The 16,745-nt window shown below is 46.7% G+C and overlaps 6 protein-coding genes across 6 annotated transcripts in view; 3 read left to right on the forward strand and 3 right to left on the reverse strand.

The window, feature by feature from the left end:
- LOC118429050 (histone H3-like) overlaps positions 1–1,884 on the forward strand; it is a 3,035-nt gene extending 1,151 nt beyond the window's left edge. Inside the window, exon 2 of the mRNA XM_035839393.1 lies at positions 921–1,884. Coding sequence (XP_035695286.1) covers positions 921–1,301 — 381 coding nt within the window. The 3' untranslated portion in view covers positions 1,302–1,884. The remainder of the gene's footprint in view (positions 1–920) is intronic.
- A 622-nt stretch (positions 1,885–2,506) lies between these two features.
- On the forward strand, positions 2,507–2,987 carry LOC118429024 (histone H2B-like). Its single transcript, XM_035839366.1, has one exon. It carries the CDS (start codon positions 2,522–2,524, stop codon positions 2,885–2,887), a length of 366 nt encoding a protein of 121 aa, XP_035695259.1. The 5' UTR covers positions 2,507–2,521; the 3' UTR covers positions 2,888–2,987.
- A 968-nt stretch (positions 2,988–3,955) lies between these two features.
- On the reverse strand, positions 3,956–4,442 carry LOC118429041 (histone H4). The gene has a single exon (XM_035839385.1). It carries the CDS (start codon positions 4,401–4,403, stop codon positions 4,092–4,094), a length of 312 nt encoding a protein of 103 aa, XP_035695278.1. The 5' UTR covers positions 4,404–4,442; the 3' UTR covers positions 3,956–4,091.
- Positions 4,443–4,667: 225 nt separating this feature from the next.
- On the forward strand, positions 4,668–5,176 carry LOC118429016 (histone H2A-like). The gene has a single exon (XM_035839355.1). The coding sequence runs from the start codon at positions 4,713–4,715 to the stop codon at positions 5,088–5,090; it is 378 nt and encodes a 125-aa protein (XP_035695248.1). The 5' UTR covers positions 4,668–4,712; the 3' UTR covers positions 5,091–5,176.
- A 1,208-nt stretch (positions 5,177–6,384) lies between these two features.
- On the reverse strand, positions 6,385–7,152 carry LOC118429027 (histone H2B-like). The gene has a single exon (XM_035839369.1). The coding sequence runs from the start codon at positions 7,106–7,108 to the stop codon at positions 6,743–6,745; it is 366 nt and encodes a 121-aa protein (XP_035695262.1). The 5' UTR covers positions 7,109–7,152; the 3' UTR covers positions 6,385–6,742.
- A 1,089-nt stretch (positions 7,153–8,241) lies between these two features.
- On the reverse strand, positions 8,242–10,128 carry LOC118429049 (histone H3-like). Its single transcript, XM_035839392.1, has 2 exons — positions 9,622–10,128; positions 8,242–8,650 (listed from the first exon to the last, which is right to left on the reverse strand). The coding sequence occupies exons 1-2, from the start codon at positions 10,063–10,065 to the stop codon at positions 8,312–8,314; spliced, it is 783 nt and encodes a 260-aa protein (XP_035695285.1). The 5' UTR covers positions 10,066–10,128; the 3' UTR covers positions 8,242–8,311.
- Between the last annotated feature and the right edge of the window lie 6,617 nt (positions 10,129–16,745).

The raw sequence follows: 16,745 nt of genomic DNA on the forward strand, positions 1-16,745 counted from the left end.
AGAGGCGGCAAAGAAGTCTCCAGCCAAGAAGGTCAAGAAGCCCGCCGCCAAGAAGGCGAAGAAGCCAGCCGCCAAGAAGGTGAAGAAGGCGACCAAGAAGCCGGCCAAGAAGTAAGAAGCCAGCCATCCAGATCAAAAGTACACCGGCCCTTTTCAGGGCCAACCACATCTTTCCCAAAAGGACTATTGAGCATCACATGTTCAGCTATCATTAAAGCTTGTTGTTAGTACATGTTTATTAATTGCCTTCACTTCACTTTGGTTTACGGTACGATGAGAAAAAGTGGTCCTCGGTCATACCGACAGACGAACACCACTTCAATTCCTAGTCTCGTGATTTTTACGAAAAGGAAGATTGCTGAGGGTTGACAGGCCCCACAAAGCTAAGGAGAAAAGTACCCGACATACAATTTCAATGCCGTGACGTAAGAACATGAAACACGATAAAGCACGATAGTCACACACATATACATATGGTACGGGATATTTAAAAACGGTAATCCAAAAGTGGTCCTATGGGTCAAACTCAGGAAAAGACGACTTTTGGCTCGACTTGCTCAAGGTCACGATATGACACGGGAATCCATCCAAACTTTCCTCGCGCATGCGTCGTCAAACCTTGACGGACGAGCATTTGCCCGGCCGCAGAAACCGAAACAAAAATCTTCGTGCAGAGCTTGCTGCAAATCCTGGATTCTGGCCCGGCTAGCTTCGACCAATCCAGGTCCAGAATTGCCCAGCAACATCCAATGGGAGTGCGGGGAGAAGAACCAATCGTTGGCCCCAATTCTTGGGAATATATGCAAGCGCCACCAAATAAATAGCCGACACCACCTCTTGCACCAACTTATCTTGTCGAATTCGAATCGCACAGGAGACTCACACTCGCAATGGCTCGTACCAAGCAGACCGCCCGTAAGTCCACCGGAGGCAAGGCCCCCAGGAAGCAGCTGGCCACCAAGGCCGCTCGCAAGAGCGCGCCGGCCACCGGAGGTGTCAAGAAGCCCCATCGTTACAGGCCCGGCACCGTGGCCCTCAGGGAGATCCGTCGTTACCAGAAGTCCACCGAGCTGCTCATCCGCAAGCTGCCCTTCCAGCGCCTGGTCAGGGAGATCGCCCAGGACTTCAAGACCGACCTGCGCTTCCAGAGCTCTGCCGTCATGGCTCTGCAGGAGGCTAGCGAGGCCTACCTGGTCGGTCTCTTCGAGGACACCAACCTGTGCGCCATCCACGCCAAGCGTGTGACCATCATGCCCAAGGACATCCAGCTGGCCCGCCGTATCCGTGGCGAGCGTGCTTAAACACCTAGCCTGACCCAAGTGACCCCGGCCCTTTTCAGGGCCACCCACATTTTCCAAAAAGAACGATGTTGTCACATTATCCCTGTAGTTCTGTTAAGATTAACCCGTGCAACACTACCATCACACAAAGGTTCCACAAGATTTCACGCACTACATGTGTAACTTGGGAAGAGGAGTCAAATGAATCCTTTCTGCACAACGTAGCTTCTCTCCAAACAGGTTATGCTCCGGCTGATACTAACATTGATGCTCCGGCTGATACTAACATTGACGCTGCCAAATATGTCTAATGATATGATATTTTTTGTAACTTTGAACACAAAGTACTGCTGCCACCATACTGAAAACCCTTTACATAAAAAAAAATCATTGAATTTCAAGATCTTGGCTTGCAAGTCACGCGTTCGCCTGCAACCGCTTTAGTGCTTTCTCGTAGGTCCGTCGACATAATAAATTTGCCCAACGTGATGGGCGTGAGCCGAAGTTTGAATTTTTTGGTCGAGTTTGGTCTCATCAAACACCATACAAATCTCCTTTCGGAGCCGTCGCTAGTACGTGCAACATGCCTACTATCACAAAGGATATCCATGACATTATAAGGATATCCATGACATTATTACATATTGATTACATGTGTAATGTGAGGAGGGGAAGAGGAGTCAAATGAATCCTTTCTGCACAACGTAGCTACTCTCCAAGCAGAGGTTATGCTCGAGCGCTCCGGCTGTCATGTCAATTTTTTTTAGGCCGCAAGACAGAGAAAAACTGCACAAAATAAACAGAAAGCCCGATAAAAGAGACACTAACATTGATGCTGCCAAATACTAGTATGTCTAATATATAACTTTGAACCATAGCATCGAATGATACAAGGGACTGCCACCATACTGGAAACCCTTTCCATAAAATTTCAAGATCCTTGTGCTTGCAAGTCAACCGTTCGGCTGCAACCGCTTTAGTGCTTTCTCGTAGGTCCGTCGACATTACAACGTACGTGAGCCGAAGTTTGAATTTTGGTCGAATTTGCTCTCATCAAACACCATGCAAATCTCCTTTCGGAGCCGTCGCTATTGGCAGCCTTCTGCAAATTACATGCGGTGGTCCTGCTCTCTACCACGTCCGCAACAGCCGACCAGGATCCAAAATTTGCATGAGTTCTCTTATAAATAACTCTTACACTCACCCACCGGCATTCGTTCTGTACATCGCTAGAGAACAACATGCCGCCAAAAGGAGGAGGAAAAGCCGCCAAGAAGGCCGGAAAGGCAAGGCCCGCCGGAGCCAAGGGCAAGAGGAGGAGAAAGAGGAGGGAGACCTTCGGTGTCTACATCTACAAGGTGCTCAAGCAGGTGCATCCCGACACCGGTGTCTCCAGCAAGGCCATGGGCATCATGAACTCCTTCGTCAACGACATCTTCGAGCGTATCGCCGCTGAGGCTTCCCGCCTGGCTCACTACAACAAGCGCTCCACCATCAGCAGCCGGGAGATCCAGACCGCCGTGCGTCTGCTCCTGCCTGGTGAGCTGGCCAAGCACGCCGTCAGCGAGGGCACCAAGGCCGTCACCAAGTACACCAGCTCCAAGTAAACTGTCTGACCGCCCGACCAGTATACCCCGGCCCTTTTCAGGGCCACCCACATCTCCCAAAAAGATCTGTATCGTTTCCGAACACTGCACCACTCTTTACGGCATCGCCCAGCTTTAAAGGCACAAGCACTGAGCTCGTCCTTTTTAGTTTTCATGACATGTGACTTACACCATATATCTGAGTTAAAGTTTGAGTTTTCATTAGCAAGCATGCTACAGTCAGCCGTCTGATTTGCCTCTTGAGAGTCGGCCGCTAGAGGCTTGTACCTTGCTTCGGTACCAGAACACCGTGTTTAGTCGGTAATCTCTTCAGCCCGGCAAGCAATTTACCCCGCTGCCGCCAAATACAGCACGCGGGCCCTGATTATCTTGCGGGAAACCGGGTGCCAATTATCTCTGGGTGCACTCAAATAGAGATCGGGCTTGTGACCTTCCCAGGCGTAAGGACGCGAGGGTCTAGTACCCAGGCTAGCTTGTATCCAGCCTTATTATCCAACCCCGTAAAAGTCCACCCGGCCTGCGCTAATCAACTGTATATGTACGGCCGACTATCCCCATTGCACTGTATAGATAACGGCGAGCGCATATGGTTACCAGGCTATGAATACCGCGTGCTGTTTGCTACCCGAGCCGAAGTGATTACTATACCCGAGCCGAAGTGATTACTATAGCACGGCGGTCTGGTACCCAGGCTAGGGTAACACCTTTCCGATTCCACTACTGGGTGGTCATTGTCGTAACGCTTTAAAAAAAATCATCACAACACAACTAACCTACGTACATTCAAGCCAGTATGAAGATCTTGTAAAATGGATCGAATTCCTCAATCTGAGCAGGGTGGAGTCGTCGCAGCTAGGTACTGTAAATGCTTTTTTTTTAGTTCGCGGGGATTAAATTTCGCGGTAGCGGGAAAATGACTTTTCGTGGTGGTTTTAATTTTGCGGTAACACCATAGACTGCAGTCTACTACCGATAGAAAAATGTTCGCGGTGCTTTTAAGTTCGCGGTGAAGTGGTCACCGCGAACATTTCTGCATTTACAGTATTTATGAATAGTTTAGCAGACAATGGAGGACCGCGCTGGCTGTCGTGGGAGAAAATTTGCGAGGAGCCTAATTCCGCATGTGTGAATGCGAACAGTTCTTTAGGGAAGATTTGGGGTGGCCCTGAAAAGGGCCGGGGGTCGTTGTTTCAATCCAGGTAGTCTAGCCGCCGAAGCCGTACAGAGTGCGGCCCTGGCGCTTCAGAGCGTAGACGACGTCCATGGCGGTGACGGTCTTACGCTTGGCGTGCTCGGTGTAGGTGACGGCATCACGGATGACGTTCTCGAGGAAGACCTTGAGGACGCCACGGGTCTCCTCGTAGATAAGACCAGAGATACGCTTGACACCACCACGGCGGGCCAGACGACGGATGGCGGGCTTGGTGATGCCCTGGATGTTGTCACGCAACACCTTACGATGACGCTTAGCGCCTCCCTTTCCGAGTCCCTTGCCTCCTTTGCCACGTCCAGACATGTTCGATTTTCGCTGAGTAGTGAATGCCGTTCTTTGTCGCGGACGATTTTACATACAGACAGTGCGGACGTCTGAGGAAAACGTCAACCAATCAAGCGCAGTGATCAAACTGATCAAGCTTTACGGACCGCAGAGAAAGCTTATAATACGACACCATCACAGACTTTCTACTATTGGTGACCGTTCATCGAAGGCAAGCTTCTATTGGTGGAAAATAGAGACCGTAGAATCCGTCGATAAAGTATAAATATTCTCAGAACCTATTTCACTCAATTGTTCTCAATCGCAACAGATCAAGAACGCGCTATCATGTCTGGACGTGGCAAAGGAGGCAAGGCCCGTGCGAAGGCGAAGAGTCGTTCATCCCGTGCAGGGCTTCAGTTCCCTGTCGGCCGTGTGCACCGTTTCCTGCGCAAGGGCAACTATGCCGAGCGTGTCGGTGCTGGCGCCCCAGTCTACCTGGCCGCCGTGCTGGAGTACCTGACCGCTGAGATCCTCGAGTTGGCCGGCAACGCTGCCCGTGACAACAAGAAGACCAGGATCATCCCCCGTCACCTTCAGCTGGCCGTCCGCAACGACGAGGAGCTGAACAAACTACTGTCCGGTGTGACCATCGCCCAGGGAGGTGTGCTGCCCAACATCCACGCCGTGCTCCTGCCCAAGAAGACCGCTAGCAAATCTAGCTAGATGGAAGAATAACTTGCCAATGACCCCCCGGCCCTTTTCAGGGCCACCCAAATCCCCCCGAAAGAACTGGTCATTATCACCCCCGATATTATCCCCTACTGCATACGTAGAGACTATACTGAGGAATATTTTCGATTCAATGATCGAAGATCTTTATTGAACATACACACCCACTGCGCATGCAGTTCTATATATACAATGAATCTACAATACTCAAGTATCGTTATTCTACTACATGAATTCGTTTCTTTGTGATATTGAAAATGTAGGAACAGACATGCTTTGTAAGTAAGGTTTGTCTAAGTTCATAAGGATTATAAATTTATCTTAGTTGTATGAAGTGGGGGAACATGGGTTCTATTACCCTGGGAGCCAGCCAGGACCGGGTAGCTAGCGAGTTTTGTTCGGGGAGCCAAGGCAGTCAGACCGCTGGTCTCACGTTAGCGCTCCGGGGAATTTAAGCCTGAAGGAGTTATTGCTACCCTTTTCCCCTTGGATAAGGGCAGGTGGACCTCCTCGGGCAAACTCCCCGGGCGCTAATAGGACCACCGAATAAACTGTCCTAGCTGCCAGATCCTGGCTGGCTCCCAGGGTAGGGTTCTATCGGTCTTTAGCCCATGGCTACTTCCCCTCAGCCAATGAGAAGCCCCCATTTTCTGTTGATATATCCACATAGTAGGGTGCTATGAAAAAAAGTGTGCTGCTATTTCATGCAAATGAGGGAAAAACTGTGGTGATATCAAGAAAACAGGGATGATATCTGCCTGAAAACTAGGAGTGATATAGGCATGTGACCCGTTCTGACCAATCCTCGCTTACCTTTGAGACCATCTTCTGGGACTAGAATAGTGTCATGTGATAACTGACCAATCCTATGCTTGACTTCTAATTGCCCAGAGGAATATGACCAGACTTTCTGTCTCCAGGCACATTGCCCGGGAAGGTCTGGACAAGATTAATGACCTTGTGTTGTTACAGCCTGACCTGAGCCTGACACTGTCTGTGACAGCTTTTCAAGCAATAACAAGAAAGATTGTGGACTTTTAGGACAAAATAAAGTAACATTTTGTAAAGCTGATGAACTACAAAAGCTTCGGGGAAGTATGCCATGGGCTAAGTTAGTTACCCCATGGCCTTCGTCTCGTTTTCTGTGTATATCACCAGTCCCTCCACCTCGGGGATCTCTAGTCTCCCCTCGGGCTTCGCCCTCGGGGAGACTAGAGATCCCCTCAGTGGGCGGGACTGGTGATATACACAGAAACCTCGCCCCGCCCATGGGGTAACTATTACATAAAGTTCAGCTCTTTCTTGTACAAACTACATTCAAAAATGATGTTCATCTTCTAGACTGCAGTGTCTACATATGCGTGCGATTTCAATGCAATACCTTAATCCATAGGCCATACCAGCTTGTAATTGTGTTGTGATGATAGCCCAGATACATGAGTGGTTTCTGTGTCTGCGTTTAGCTATTGACGTAGAACAGAAAAGAGGAATAAGTTTCAATAGCCTCTGTATGTCCTTCATTGGATTTAAAGAGCCGGGCGATGCCGCTAAGAGTGGTGCAGTGTTCGGAAACGATACAGATCTTTTTGGGAGATGTGGGTGGCCCTGAAAAGGGCCGGGGTATACTGGTCGGGCGGTCAGACAGTTTACTTGGAGCTGGTGTACTTGGTGACGGCCTTGGTGCCCTCGCTGACGGCGTGCTTTGCCAGCTCACCAGGCAGGAGCAGACGTACGGCGGTCTGGATCTCCCGGCTGCTGATGGTGGAGCGCTTGTTGTAGTGAGCCAGGCGGGAAGCCTCAGCGGCGATACGCTCGAAGATGTCGTTGACGAAGGAGTTCATGATACCCATGGCCTTGCTGGAGACACCGGTGTCGGGATGCACCTGCTTGAGCACCTTGTAGATGTAGACACCGAAGGTCTCCCTCCTCTTTCTCCTCCTCTTGCCCTTGGCTCCGGCGGGCCTGGCCTTACCGGCCTTCTTGGCGGCTTTTCCTCCTCCTTTTGGCGGCATGTTGTTCTCTAGCGATGTACAGAACGAATGCCGGTGGATGAGTGCAAGACTTATTTATAAGAGAGCTCATGCAAATTTTGGATCCTGGTCGGCTGTTGCGGACGTGGTAGAGAGCAGGTCCACCGCATGTAATTTGCAGAAGGACTGCCAATAGCGACGGCTCCGAAAGGAGATTTGCATGGTGTTTGATGAGAGCAAATTCGACCAAAAAAAAAAATTCAAACTTCGGCTCACGTACGTTGTAATGTCGACGGACCTACGAGAAAGCACTAAAGCGGTTGCAGCCGAACGGCTGACTTGCAAGCACAAGGATCTTGAAATTTTATGGAAAGGGTTTCCAGTATGGTGGCAGTCCCTTGTGTCATTCGATGCTATGGTTCAAAGTTATATATTAGACATACTAGTATTTAGCAGCATCAATGTTAGTGTCTCTTTTATCGGGCTTTCTGTTTATTTTGTGCAGTTTTTCTCTGTCTTGCGGCCTAAAAAAAATTGACATGACAGCCGGAGCGCTCGAGAATAACCTCTGCTTGGAGAGTAGCTACGTTGTGCAGAAAGGATTCATTTGACTCCTCTTCCCCTCCCCACATGACACATGTAATAATATGTAATAATGTCATGGATATCCTTATAATGTCATGGATATCCTTCGTGATAGTAGGCATGTTGCACGTACTAGCGACGGCTCCGAAAGGAGATTTGCATGGTGTTTGATGAGACCAAACTCGACCAAAAAATTCAAACTTCGGCTCACGCCCATCACGTTGGGCAAATTTATTATGTCGACGGACCTACGAGAAAGCACTAAAGCGGTTGCAGGCGAACGCGTGACTTGCAAGCCAAGATCTTGAAATTCAATGATTTTTTTTCATAAAGGGTTTTCAGTATTTTTTTTATAAAGGGTTTTCAGTATGGTGGCAGCAGTACGTTGTGTTCAAAGTTACAAAAAATATCATATCATTAGACATATTTGGCAGCGTCAATGTTAGTATCAGCCGGAGCATAACCTCTGTTTGGAGAGAAGCTACGTTGTGCAGAAAGGATTCATTTGAGTGCGTGAAATCTTGTGGAACCTTTGTGTGATGGTAGTGTTGCGCGGGTTAATCTTGACAGAACTACAGGGATAATGTGACAACATCGTTCTTTTTGGAAAATGTGGGTGGCCCTGAAAAGGGCCGGGGTCACTTGGGTCAGGCTAGGTGTTTAAGCACGCTCGCCACGGATACGGCGGGCCAGCTGGATGTCCTTGGGCATGATGGTCACACGCTTGGCGTGGATGGCGCACAGGTTGGTGTCCTCGAAGAGACCGACCAGGTAGGCCTCGCTAGCCTCCTGCAGAGCCATGACGGCAGAGCTCTGGAAGCGCAGGTCGGTCTTGAAGTCCTGGGCGATCTCCCTGACCAGGCGCTGGAAGGGCAGCTTGCGGATGAGCAGCTCGGTGGACTTCTGGTAACGACGGATCTCCCTGAGGGCCACGGTGCCGGGCCTGTAACGATGGGGCTTCTTGACACCTCCGGTGGCCGGGGCGCTCTTGCGAGCGGCCTTGGTGGCCAGCTGCTTCCTGGGAGCCTTGCCTCCGGTGGACTTACGGGCGGTCTGCTTGGTACGAGCCATTGCGAGTGTGAGTCTCCTGTGCGATCCGAATTCGACAAGATAAGTTGGTGCAAGAGGTGGTGTCGGCTATTTATTTGGTGGCGCTTGCATATATTCCCAAGAATTGGGGCCAACGATTGGTTCTTCTCCCCGCACTCCCATTGGATGTTGCTAGGCAATTCTGGACCTGGATTGGTCGAAGCTAGCCGGGCCAGAATCCAGGATTTGCAGCAAGCTCTGCACGAAGATTTTTGTTTCGGTTTCTGCGGCCGGGCAAATGCTCGTCCGTCAAGGTTTGACGACGCGTGCGCGAGGAAAGTTTGGATGGATTCCCGTGTCATATCGTGACCTTGAGCAAGTCGGGCCAAAAGTCGTCTTTTCCCGAGTTTGACCCATAGGACCACTTTTGGATTACCGTTTTTACATATCCCGTACCATATGTATATGTGTATGTATATGTGTGTGACTATCGTGTTTTATCGTGTTTCATGTTCTTACGTCACGGCATTGAAATTGTATGTCGGGTACTTTTCTCCTTAGCTTTGTGGGGCCTGTCAACCCTCAGCAGTCTTCCTTTTCGTAAAAATCACGAGACTAGGAATTGAAGTGGTGTTCGTCTGTCGGTATGACCGAGGACCACTTTTTCTCATCGTACCGTAAACCAAAGTGAAGTGAAGGCAATTAATAATACATGTACTAACAACAAGCTTTAATGATAGCTGAACATGTGATGCTCGATAGTCCTTTTGGGAAAGATGTGGTTGGCCCTGAAAAGGGCCGGTGTACTTTTGATTTGGATGGCTGGCTTCTTACTTCTTGGCCGGCTTCTTGGTCGCCTTCTTCACCTTCTTGGCGGCTGGCTTCTTCGCCTTCTTGGCGGCGGGCTTCTTGACCTTCTTGGCTGGAGACTTCTTTGCCGCCTTCTTGGGTGTCTTCTTTGCCGCTTTCTTGGGAGACTTCTTTGCCTTTTTGGCCGCAGGCTTCTTTGCAGCTGGCTTCTTGGCCTTCTTCACCTTCTTGGCGGCAGGCTTCTTGGCGGCGGGCTTCTTCTTGGGCTTGGCTGGCTTCTGGGCGGCAGCGCTGATCTTGAAGGAGCCAGAGGCGCCCTTGCCCTTGGGCTGGGTCAGAGTGCCCTTCTCCACCATGCGCTTCAGGGTGCGCCTGAGGACATGGCCCTGCTTGTCCACGTCGAACTTGTAGTTGGCCGCCACGTACTTCTTGATGGCCGCCAGGGACGTGCCCTTGCGGTCCTTCAGAGCGGTGATGGCCGCGGTGATCATGTCACTGCATGGTGGGTGGGCTGCTGGTGCCTTGGGCTTCTTCGCCTTGGCGGCCTTCTTGGGAGAAGCTGCGGTGTCTGCCATGTCTGCTGTCGTCGATTCTGCGATGAAACGAGTACAGAGGATTGAAACGCTTGGCGGTGCTGCACCACGCTTATACTTGTATTGCGGACGTGATCGGAAGCACCGCATGCTTCCTCGCTCGCCACCATCGCAAAATGGCTTCCTGGTCGAAAAGTTGTGCTTCTCCGTCCAACTTCCACCGGTGCTGTCCGGTCGGCAAGGAAGAATCACGCGCTGTCTTCTGTCGGTGAGATGGACGAGGAATTGCACTTCGCGTCTAGGGCAACATTGGTCGGTATCAATGCTAATAGATGGCAAAAACGAAGACTTTTTGAAAGGAAAGCGTTGTCGCTATACGAAACTTTCCATCTCTTGGCTATTTTTTGTCATTTCTGGGCAGAGGGTGCACTTGCTGGCGATTGGATTATCGTGAACAAACCCTTGACTGACGATCTAAGTGGTGATATTCCAGGTGGCGCGTGAACTGCGAGGACAAAACGCGCGATAAAAGTTGGGTCTCACACACGCTTTGTGCTGTCATGGCGGCCATCTCTCGAACTGTGCGGGGGGAGCTGTCAAGTTGTTGATCGCCCTGTCGCCATTCTAACCTCTCCTTTGTCACTTCCAGATACGTCGGCGAGCATCGAAAAGCCGATAGACAATATCATGTCATGAATGGTGAGCACGGTGGCGTCGAAACGCTTTCTACCCGGTCGAACAGATACTAACAGATTAGAACCCAGTGACTACTGACGTGGCCCGCAGTTACGCCATTTGGTCACGTCCACGCGATGTTTACAAATCTCGGAGTTGTGAACATGTTGTACATCATTCAGCTTTCTTCCGACCGGGATGTAAAAGTTTGTACAGCATATGTAGAGTCTTGTCGGCGGTCTGTTCGGTCAATGAGCTGCCGAACACGACTGAGCTTGGACTTCAACAGTATAAGCTTGGTTTTGTCCTGCCGAAAATCTTTGAATTCTTGCGGGAAAAAAAAATACTCGCATAGGACGACAGTATGCACACAGAAGGGTTGGACGGCTGACAGCCTGCCAATGAGTTTGGCCAAAATGGTTTATGTGTATTGGACAAAGTTTCCGTTCTTCCATAGGTCCATGTGTCTTCTTGAGTATACATATAAATGTCACTGAAGATGTGCATAACGGTTATATAATGAACAAGTAGTTCAGTCTTGGTCGGTGGATGGGTGCAGATCTGCAGACACTGGGACACGACTCTCCCAGTAATATTCTAATAAAACACAAAATATTTATGAAAGATGAGAAAACAAAAGCCCATACCGACGTATTTCAAGGACTTTCCTACAAAATTTTCTCCAATCACTCCACGATAATCAACTTATTATTATTAGATAAAGGCAAACTATAGCTTTTCAACCGAGTCAAGCAAAACTCTTCTTTTTCCACACATTTCCCCCAATACTTGATATCAAAAGATGGAATGGGCCTGAGTACATACCTGTGTCTCCATCTTTGTGGATTACTGTGTTCGGAATATCTTAACACGAATTACCTCATTGGTTCACATGCCAAGATGATGAACACGACCATTCGATTTCGAATCAAACTTGGCACCAGCACTGCAGGACGACTTTGATTCACATGTCATAATGTACATTTCTCTAACATTAGGTGGAATACTCTAGAAGCAACTGAATGATCGTTGTATGCTGAGTTTTTACCTAAAGACAAATTTTGAAAATGTATGAATGCGTTGATTCACAAATATCCTGAACATCACAATCCCTTTGAGACCCTTGACCATCCAACAGCGCCCTCTACCGGTTCTAATAATTTAACATATAACGATACCTGCACGAAGATTCAACACCTTTACACCACACAAGGTTTGGCCGAGGAACCGGTCTCATCCCAAATTTCAATCATACGATCATTCTTTTGATAATGGACAGGATAAAATGCTCCTTTAATCTTATCAATTCAGTTTAATCTTATCAATTGCAAGATGAAGGAGATGAGGGGATAGAGATATGAATATACTCATGGGAGGAACACAATTTTGTCCCAATTTAGCACATTGGAATCCAAAATGTGGAATCTAGACACCTGTATGCCACAGAGAAGTCACTTCAGTGCCATTGACTACGTATACAGTGTCAAAACTGTCTTCAATTTTCGCTTGTTTAAGGCAGGTTGGTGCAAGAGCCTGGATGATCCGACTCGTGTTGGCGGCCCGGGGCCCACTGTGGATAGTGTACTTCTGGATTGCCATGTTATTAAAGGCAAAGGATGTTGACTTTAGCACATTGGAATCCAAAATGTGGAATCTAGACACCTGTATGCCACAGAGAAGTCACTTCAGTGCCATTGACTACGTATACAGTGTCAAAACTGTCTTCAATTTTCGCTTGTTTAAGGCAGGTTGGTGCAAGAGCCTGGATGATCCGACTCGTGTTGGCGGCCCGGGGCCCACTGTGGATAGTGTACTTCTGGATTGCCATGTTATTAAAGGCAAAGGATGTTGACTTCATAAATGTAACGAAGGATTGACTACACAAATGTAACGTAATAGATAGATGATTGCTGACATATGGATAGTGTGGCAATATATGTAGTGTTATCCACAGCTCTACCTCTTATGAAGGGCCAGAGGAAACCGATTTCCAAGAATTTCTATACATTTCTATACATTTCAATTTTGATGTTGAATACTCTGCGAATCAGGACAAAGTGTACCTATGTAAAATGTATATAGGGAAACTCGACAAAAATGATGCTTTGTTCATGATACTGGCTCTTCAAATACAAAGTGATATCAATAATTCTTATTGCCAACTAAGGGCTAATGAGCATCGCTTAATTTCAAAATGGGAGTCTTGTAGACTCTACTGATATTCATTTAGATCAGTGTACACTGTACAGATATGAAAAGTTTTAACAATTCATTTTGTCAGTCAACACTACTTTGTTTGAATATGCAAGAGGTTGATCAAGTTACAGAAAGTCAACAAGCTGGGGGTGTACCAGGGCATGCACTGTGAAGCATGGGAACATATACTGAAGGAAAGGCACTGACAAGTCACTCCTGTCACCAAACATTATATGGTATTGCATTTCAAGGTGAGTAGATATAATGCTTCGATTGTGCAGCATAAGACTTGATTGACTTGTTCAAGACTTGCATGAGTGATAGTGACGCAAGTGGTACTGATCTTTTTATGTTTGCCAACTTAACTCTGACCGTGAACAAGCTTGTGGGACAGCTACCATTAACAGTTCAACAGTCATGTTATGTCCATGTTATGTCAGGTCTATGGGAAAAAACAACAACTTTTTGTTGCAACAGCAAAGATGGTTGAAAATTAGAAATTTGTCGAAGAAAATAGCTGCCCGAAAGCAGTGCATTTTTTCCAGATGGCTGCCAGAAGTATAATACACTCTTCAAACATGGATGGTAGGGCAGGTATGGAAAATAGCACAGTGATGTCACTAGTGACCTATTTATTGTGTGGACCTGATGAACATGAACAGAGCTGGTCACTGTCCAACTCTCCTCTGTACCGCTCCATGTTTTGCTGTGCCATAACTGCCATACCTTCCTGTGTAGAAAGCAGTGATCAGTTAGCAGCCAGTATGTGAGGTCATCTTACAAGAATGGTTTTCTTTGGGAAGTCTCGAAAGCTGATGCTTGCAACACTGCCTTGTCAAGATGATGGTCCATAGAACTAGTAGTGGGTAATGTATGGTTTTCCCAGTACAAAACAGAGACTTTGTATGGCTTTGAAATACACATACCTTTAGACGAGTGAGCTAGCTACGTACTTTTTATTACGCTTTGTTAGTAAGAGAAGAAGGTAAGAGATTTATTTGCGGTATTTACTATTTAGTGAAATTTCAGGGGTAACGTATATGCATTTACATGCTTTTTCAAGTCTTTAACAAGATTTTTTTTAGATCATTTCAAAGAAAGTCTTATTTTGTACACACAAACTTTACATTAGCTAATAACATTAGTGATGAAAAGTCGTCTTAGAAAACCATTTGCTAGGTTGTTTTTCTGAGCTATCCTCATTTTCTAGGTTTCAATATGCAATTCAGCTCTCTTGCATGTGTAGAAAATTTGTTTTGGAGTTCAGTTCAGGCCATTGGAGTCATAAAGGTCCGTGAACCAACTCAAGAGAGTGACTCCCAATGAACGTCACAGCCAGGAGCATAAAACTGACCTGACCACTCAACAAGTGGTAGCAAAGTCTAGAAAAGCAGAAAATGATCATCTCCAAGAAAGAGTCCTTGATCCCCTTGTCTTTTGTGCAGAAAAAAAGTTACTTTTCCATATCAGACATGTTAAACCCACTGTGGAAGGGACTTCCAAGATCCCTTCGGTATGTAGTTCTTTTCAGTGTTGGTGAGGATGGTATGTCATTCCCACCACACCTGCATCTCATTCATGGTCACTTCACCATCACCGGGAGGATACTCGGGGTTTTCGGTCTCTGCAGACTCACACATTGTAATATTATACACACGATCTGACATGAGAAGCTCAAATCGGCCTGCAGGCCGCTTTTCATTGAGGTAATGAGGGAGGTAAGTGTCAGATAAGTGTCAGATAAGATATAACAGAGATACAGATTTATTACATAGAGTCCTAATAAATCTATCATCATATATCACTGCATATACATGGTACAAAACAAAGGTAGAGCGAAAGCTCAGCGTTATCGTTTGTATGCAATCATGAACAAGACTTCCAAACATTCAACTTCCAAGAATGGGCTGAATTCTAATAACCGTGTCTGCTGAGTTAGTTAATTGAAACTTGCCATATAATTGCCAGGGTGTAGGGATTGTAACAGATCTGATGACAACAGTGAATATGCTTTTACCAACCGTCCATTACCAAGCATTTTCTACTTCTTGAACTTTGTGTTGAATTTACAATGTGCATAATAAAGGATATCTACCATAATGTGACATCTTTGTCTCAGCTATAGAAAACTAGCCTTTCAGCCCATTGAGGGTGTGACAGTAACACAGTCCAGTGGACTTTGTGAGGTCTCCATCAACCAAGGATGCCACAGAAAAGGCTCGGGTGCCCAATTTCCTCCCACCTTTCATGGCTGAGATGGGGATAAAGAAAGGCCAGCAGTTTTGTTTTTAGAAAGCCTGTGGGAAACTCAGAGCTGTGCTGGAAAGAATGTAGCTTCATTCTGAAAAGAACACATTTTGAAGGCCTCTCAGAATATAAGGTTTCTCCTTTTATTGAGGTTTTCTGTGCATATGCCTCACTCCTGGTAGGCTCTATTTCAGTAACAGTATGAGAAGACAGGATGGGCAATATCCAATGTGTGTGTGAGTGTGACCTCTTGTTTGTGCAAGCTGAGGATTGTTTTTGTTTTCTAAAAGAATGACAATGATCCTTTGGAATTCCAACAAAACCGCCATGATTTGCTCTTAAGAAGCAACAGTTTTGTCCCGTACAAAGAGAAAGACAGTGACATGTCAGGCAAATTTCAAACATTCATAAGTCATTGATAAGGACATTAAAATAAAATAATGAAATGACCGTTATGACATGACCATCTATGTTAAAGTTTGAGGTCTTGGGGTGACTGGATTCTGGCAATTACCTTTATCATAGAGATTTTCACTGCTTCTCAAAATATTTTTCTATGCCCTATAATGAAGCTGGGACACCCCAGACAGTTTGCCTTGCACCCTTCCACATTGAAGGTGGATATTACAATCCAATTTTGAAATTGGATCTTACAATCCGTGAAATTTGACAATCGGGTTATCTATGAAATGGAGCAACTGGTCACCAAACTTGGTTCCATCTCTTTGCATTTTCCAGACCCTTGTAATGTGCATCTTTTTATGTTGCATTAGCTGAAATAGTCAAAAGTCCAGAAAACAACATCATCAACTTAGAAAAAGCGCATGGAGAGAGTCCGCCATACATTGGCTGAAAGGTTGGGAACACAACTGGCTTCTGCTTTTAGTTGCTGTCTACGTGGCATCCAAATCTATATCTGTCTTCACAATTCCCTGTCATCCTCCGGGACAGGATTGCGTGGATCAGAACACCACAAACATAGTAATCCATGTAGGGCTTTGATACAATTTCAGGCCCAATAAGAGAAAACATTTTCCAACAATCATGTCAGACTCAAAATGTCAGGAAGACTAAGACATAAGAGAAGTAACTGCTTGGCCTTTGTCCTGCTACAGCTGTGGTGATTGTACTCCGCCTTGCAACCAAACAGGTACGCCCTGCAGGTATGTAGAACCTTAAGAAGGTTAAAGGTGATATTTTGAGGATACTGTACCGTATTCTGCCATTGCCCGCGTTGCTTTTACCGTCAATGCTTTCCGTGATACAGCAAAACTACAACGACCGTTCGAGCAATGATTCATGTTTCATTTGCCTACATTTGCTTACTGTACAGATGTATCTTTATATGCTTCCACCCGGCCTTAACGATTCTTCTAGACAGTTCCAACGAAAACAACGTAACATCATTCAAACATTAATGAACAGTTAGTTATTCTCCGCTAAAATGAGTAATGATAACCTTCGACCCTTATCAGTGACTTTGCGAAAAGAACTCCCCTCTAAGCATCTGCAGATAGCCCATGTTCGCTTCTAGCTAATTCAATCCAGTACTACAGATATTCTGTTCAGCATACTGTTGAAGTAACTCTGTTAAAAATAGGGAC

This window comes from Branchiostoma floridae, chromosome 13, assembly GCF_000003815.2.
Source record: "Branchiostoma floridae strain S238N-H82 chromosome 13, Bfl_VNyyK, whole genome shotgun sequence".
Classification (NCBI taxonomy): Eukaryota; Metazoa; Chordata; class Leptocardii; order Amphioxiformes; family Branchiostomatidae; genus Branchiostoma; species Branchiostoma floridae.

Coding starts and splice junctions, on each gene's coding strand:
- LOC118429041 (XM_035839385.1), bottom strand. CDS start 4,403: ATGTCTGGACGTGGCAAAGGAGGCAAGGGACTCGGAAAGGGAGGCGCT.
- LOC118429016 (XM_035839355.1), top strand. CDS start 4,713: ATGTCTGGACGTGGCAAAGGAGGCAAGGCCCGTGCGAAGGCGAAGAGT.
- LOC118429049 (XM_035839392.1), bottom strand. CDS start 10,065: ATGGCAGACACCGCAGCTTCTCCCAAGAAGGCCGCCAAGGCGAAGAAG. Junction 8,651..9,621: donor CAAAGAAGACACCCAAGAAG/GCGGCAAAGAAG, acceptor CTGGCCACCAAG/GCCGCTCGCAAGAGCGCCCC.
- LOC118429024 (XM_035839366.1), top strand. CDS start 2,522: ATGCCGCCAAAAGGAGGAGGAAAAGCCGCCAAGAAGGCCGGAAAGGCA.
- LOC118429027 (XM_035839369.1), bottom strand. CDS start 7,108: ATGCCGCCAAAAGGAGGAGGAAAAGCCGCCAAGAAGGCCGGTAAGGCC.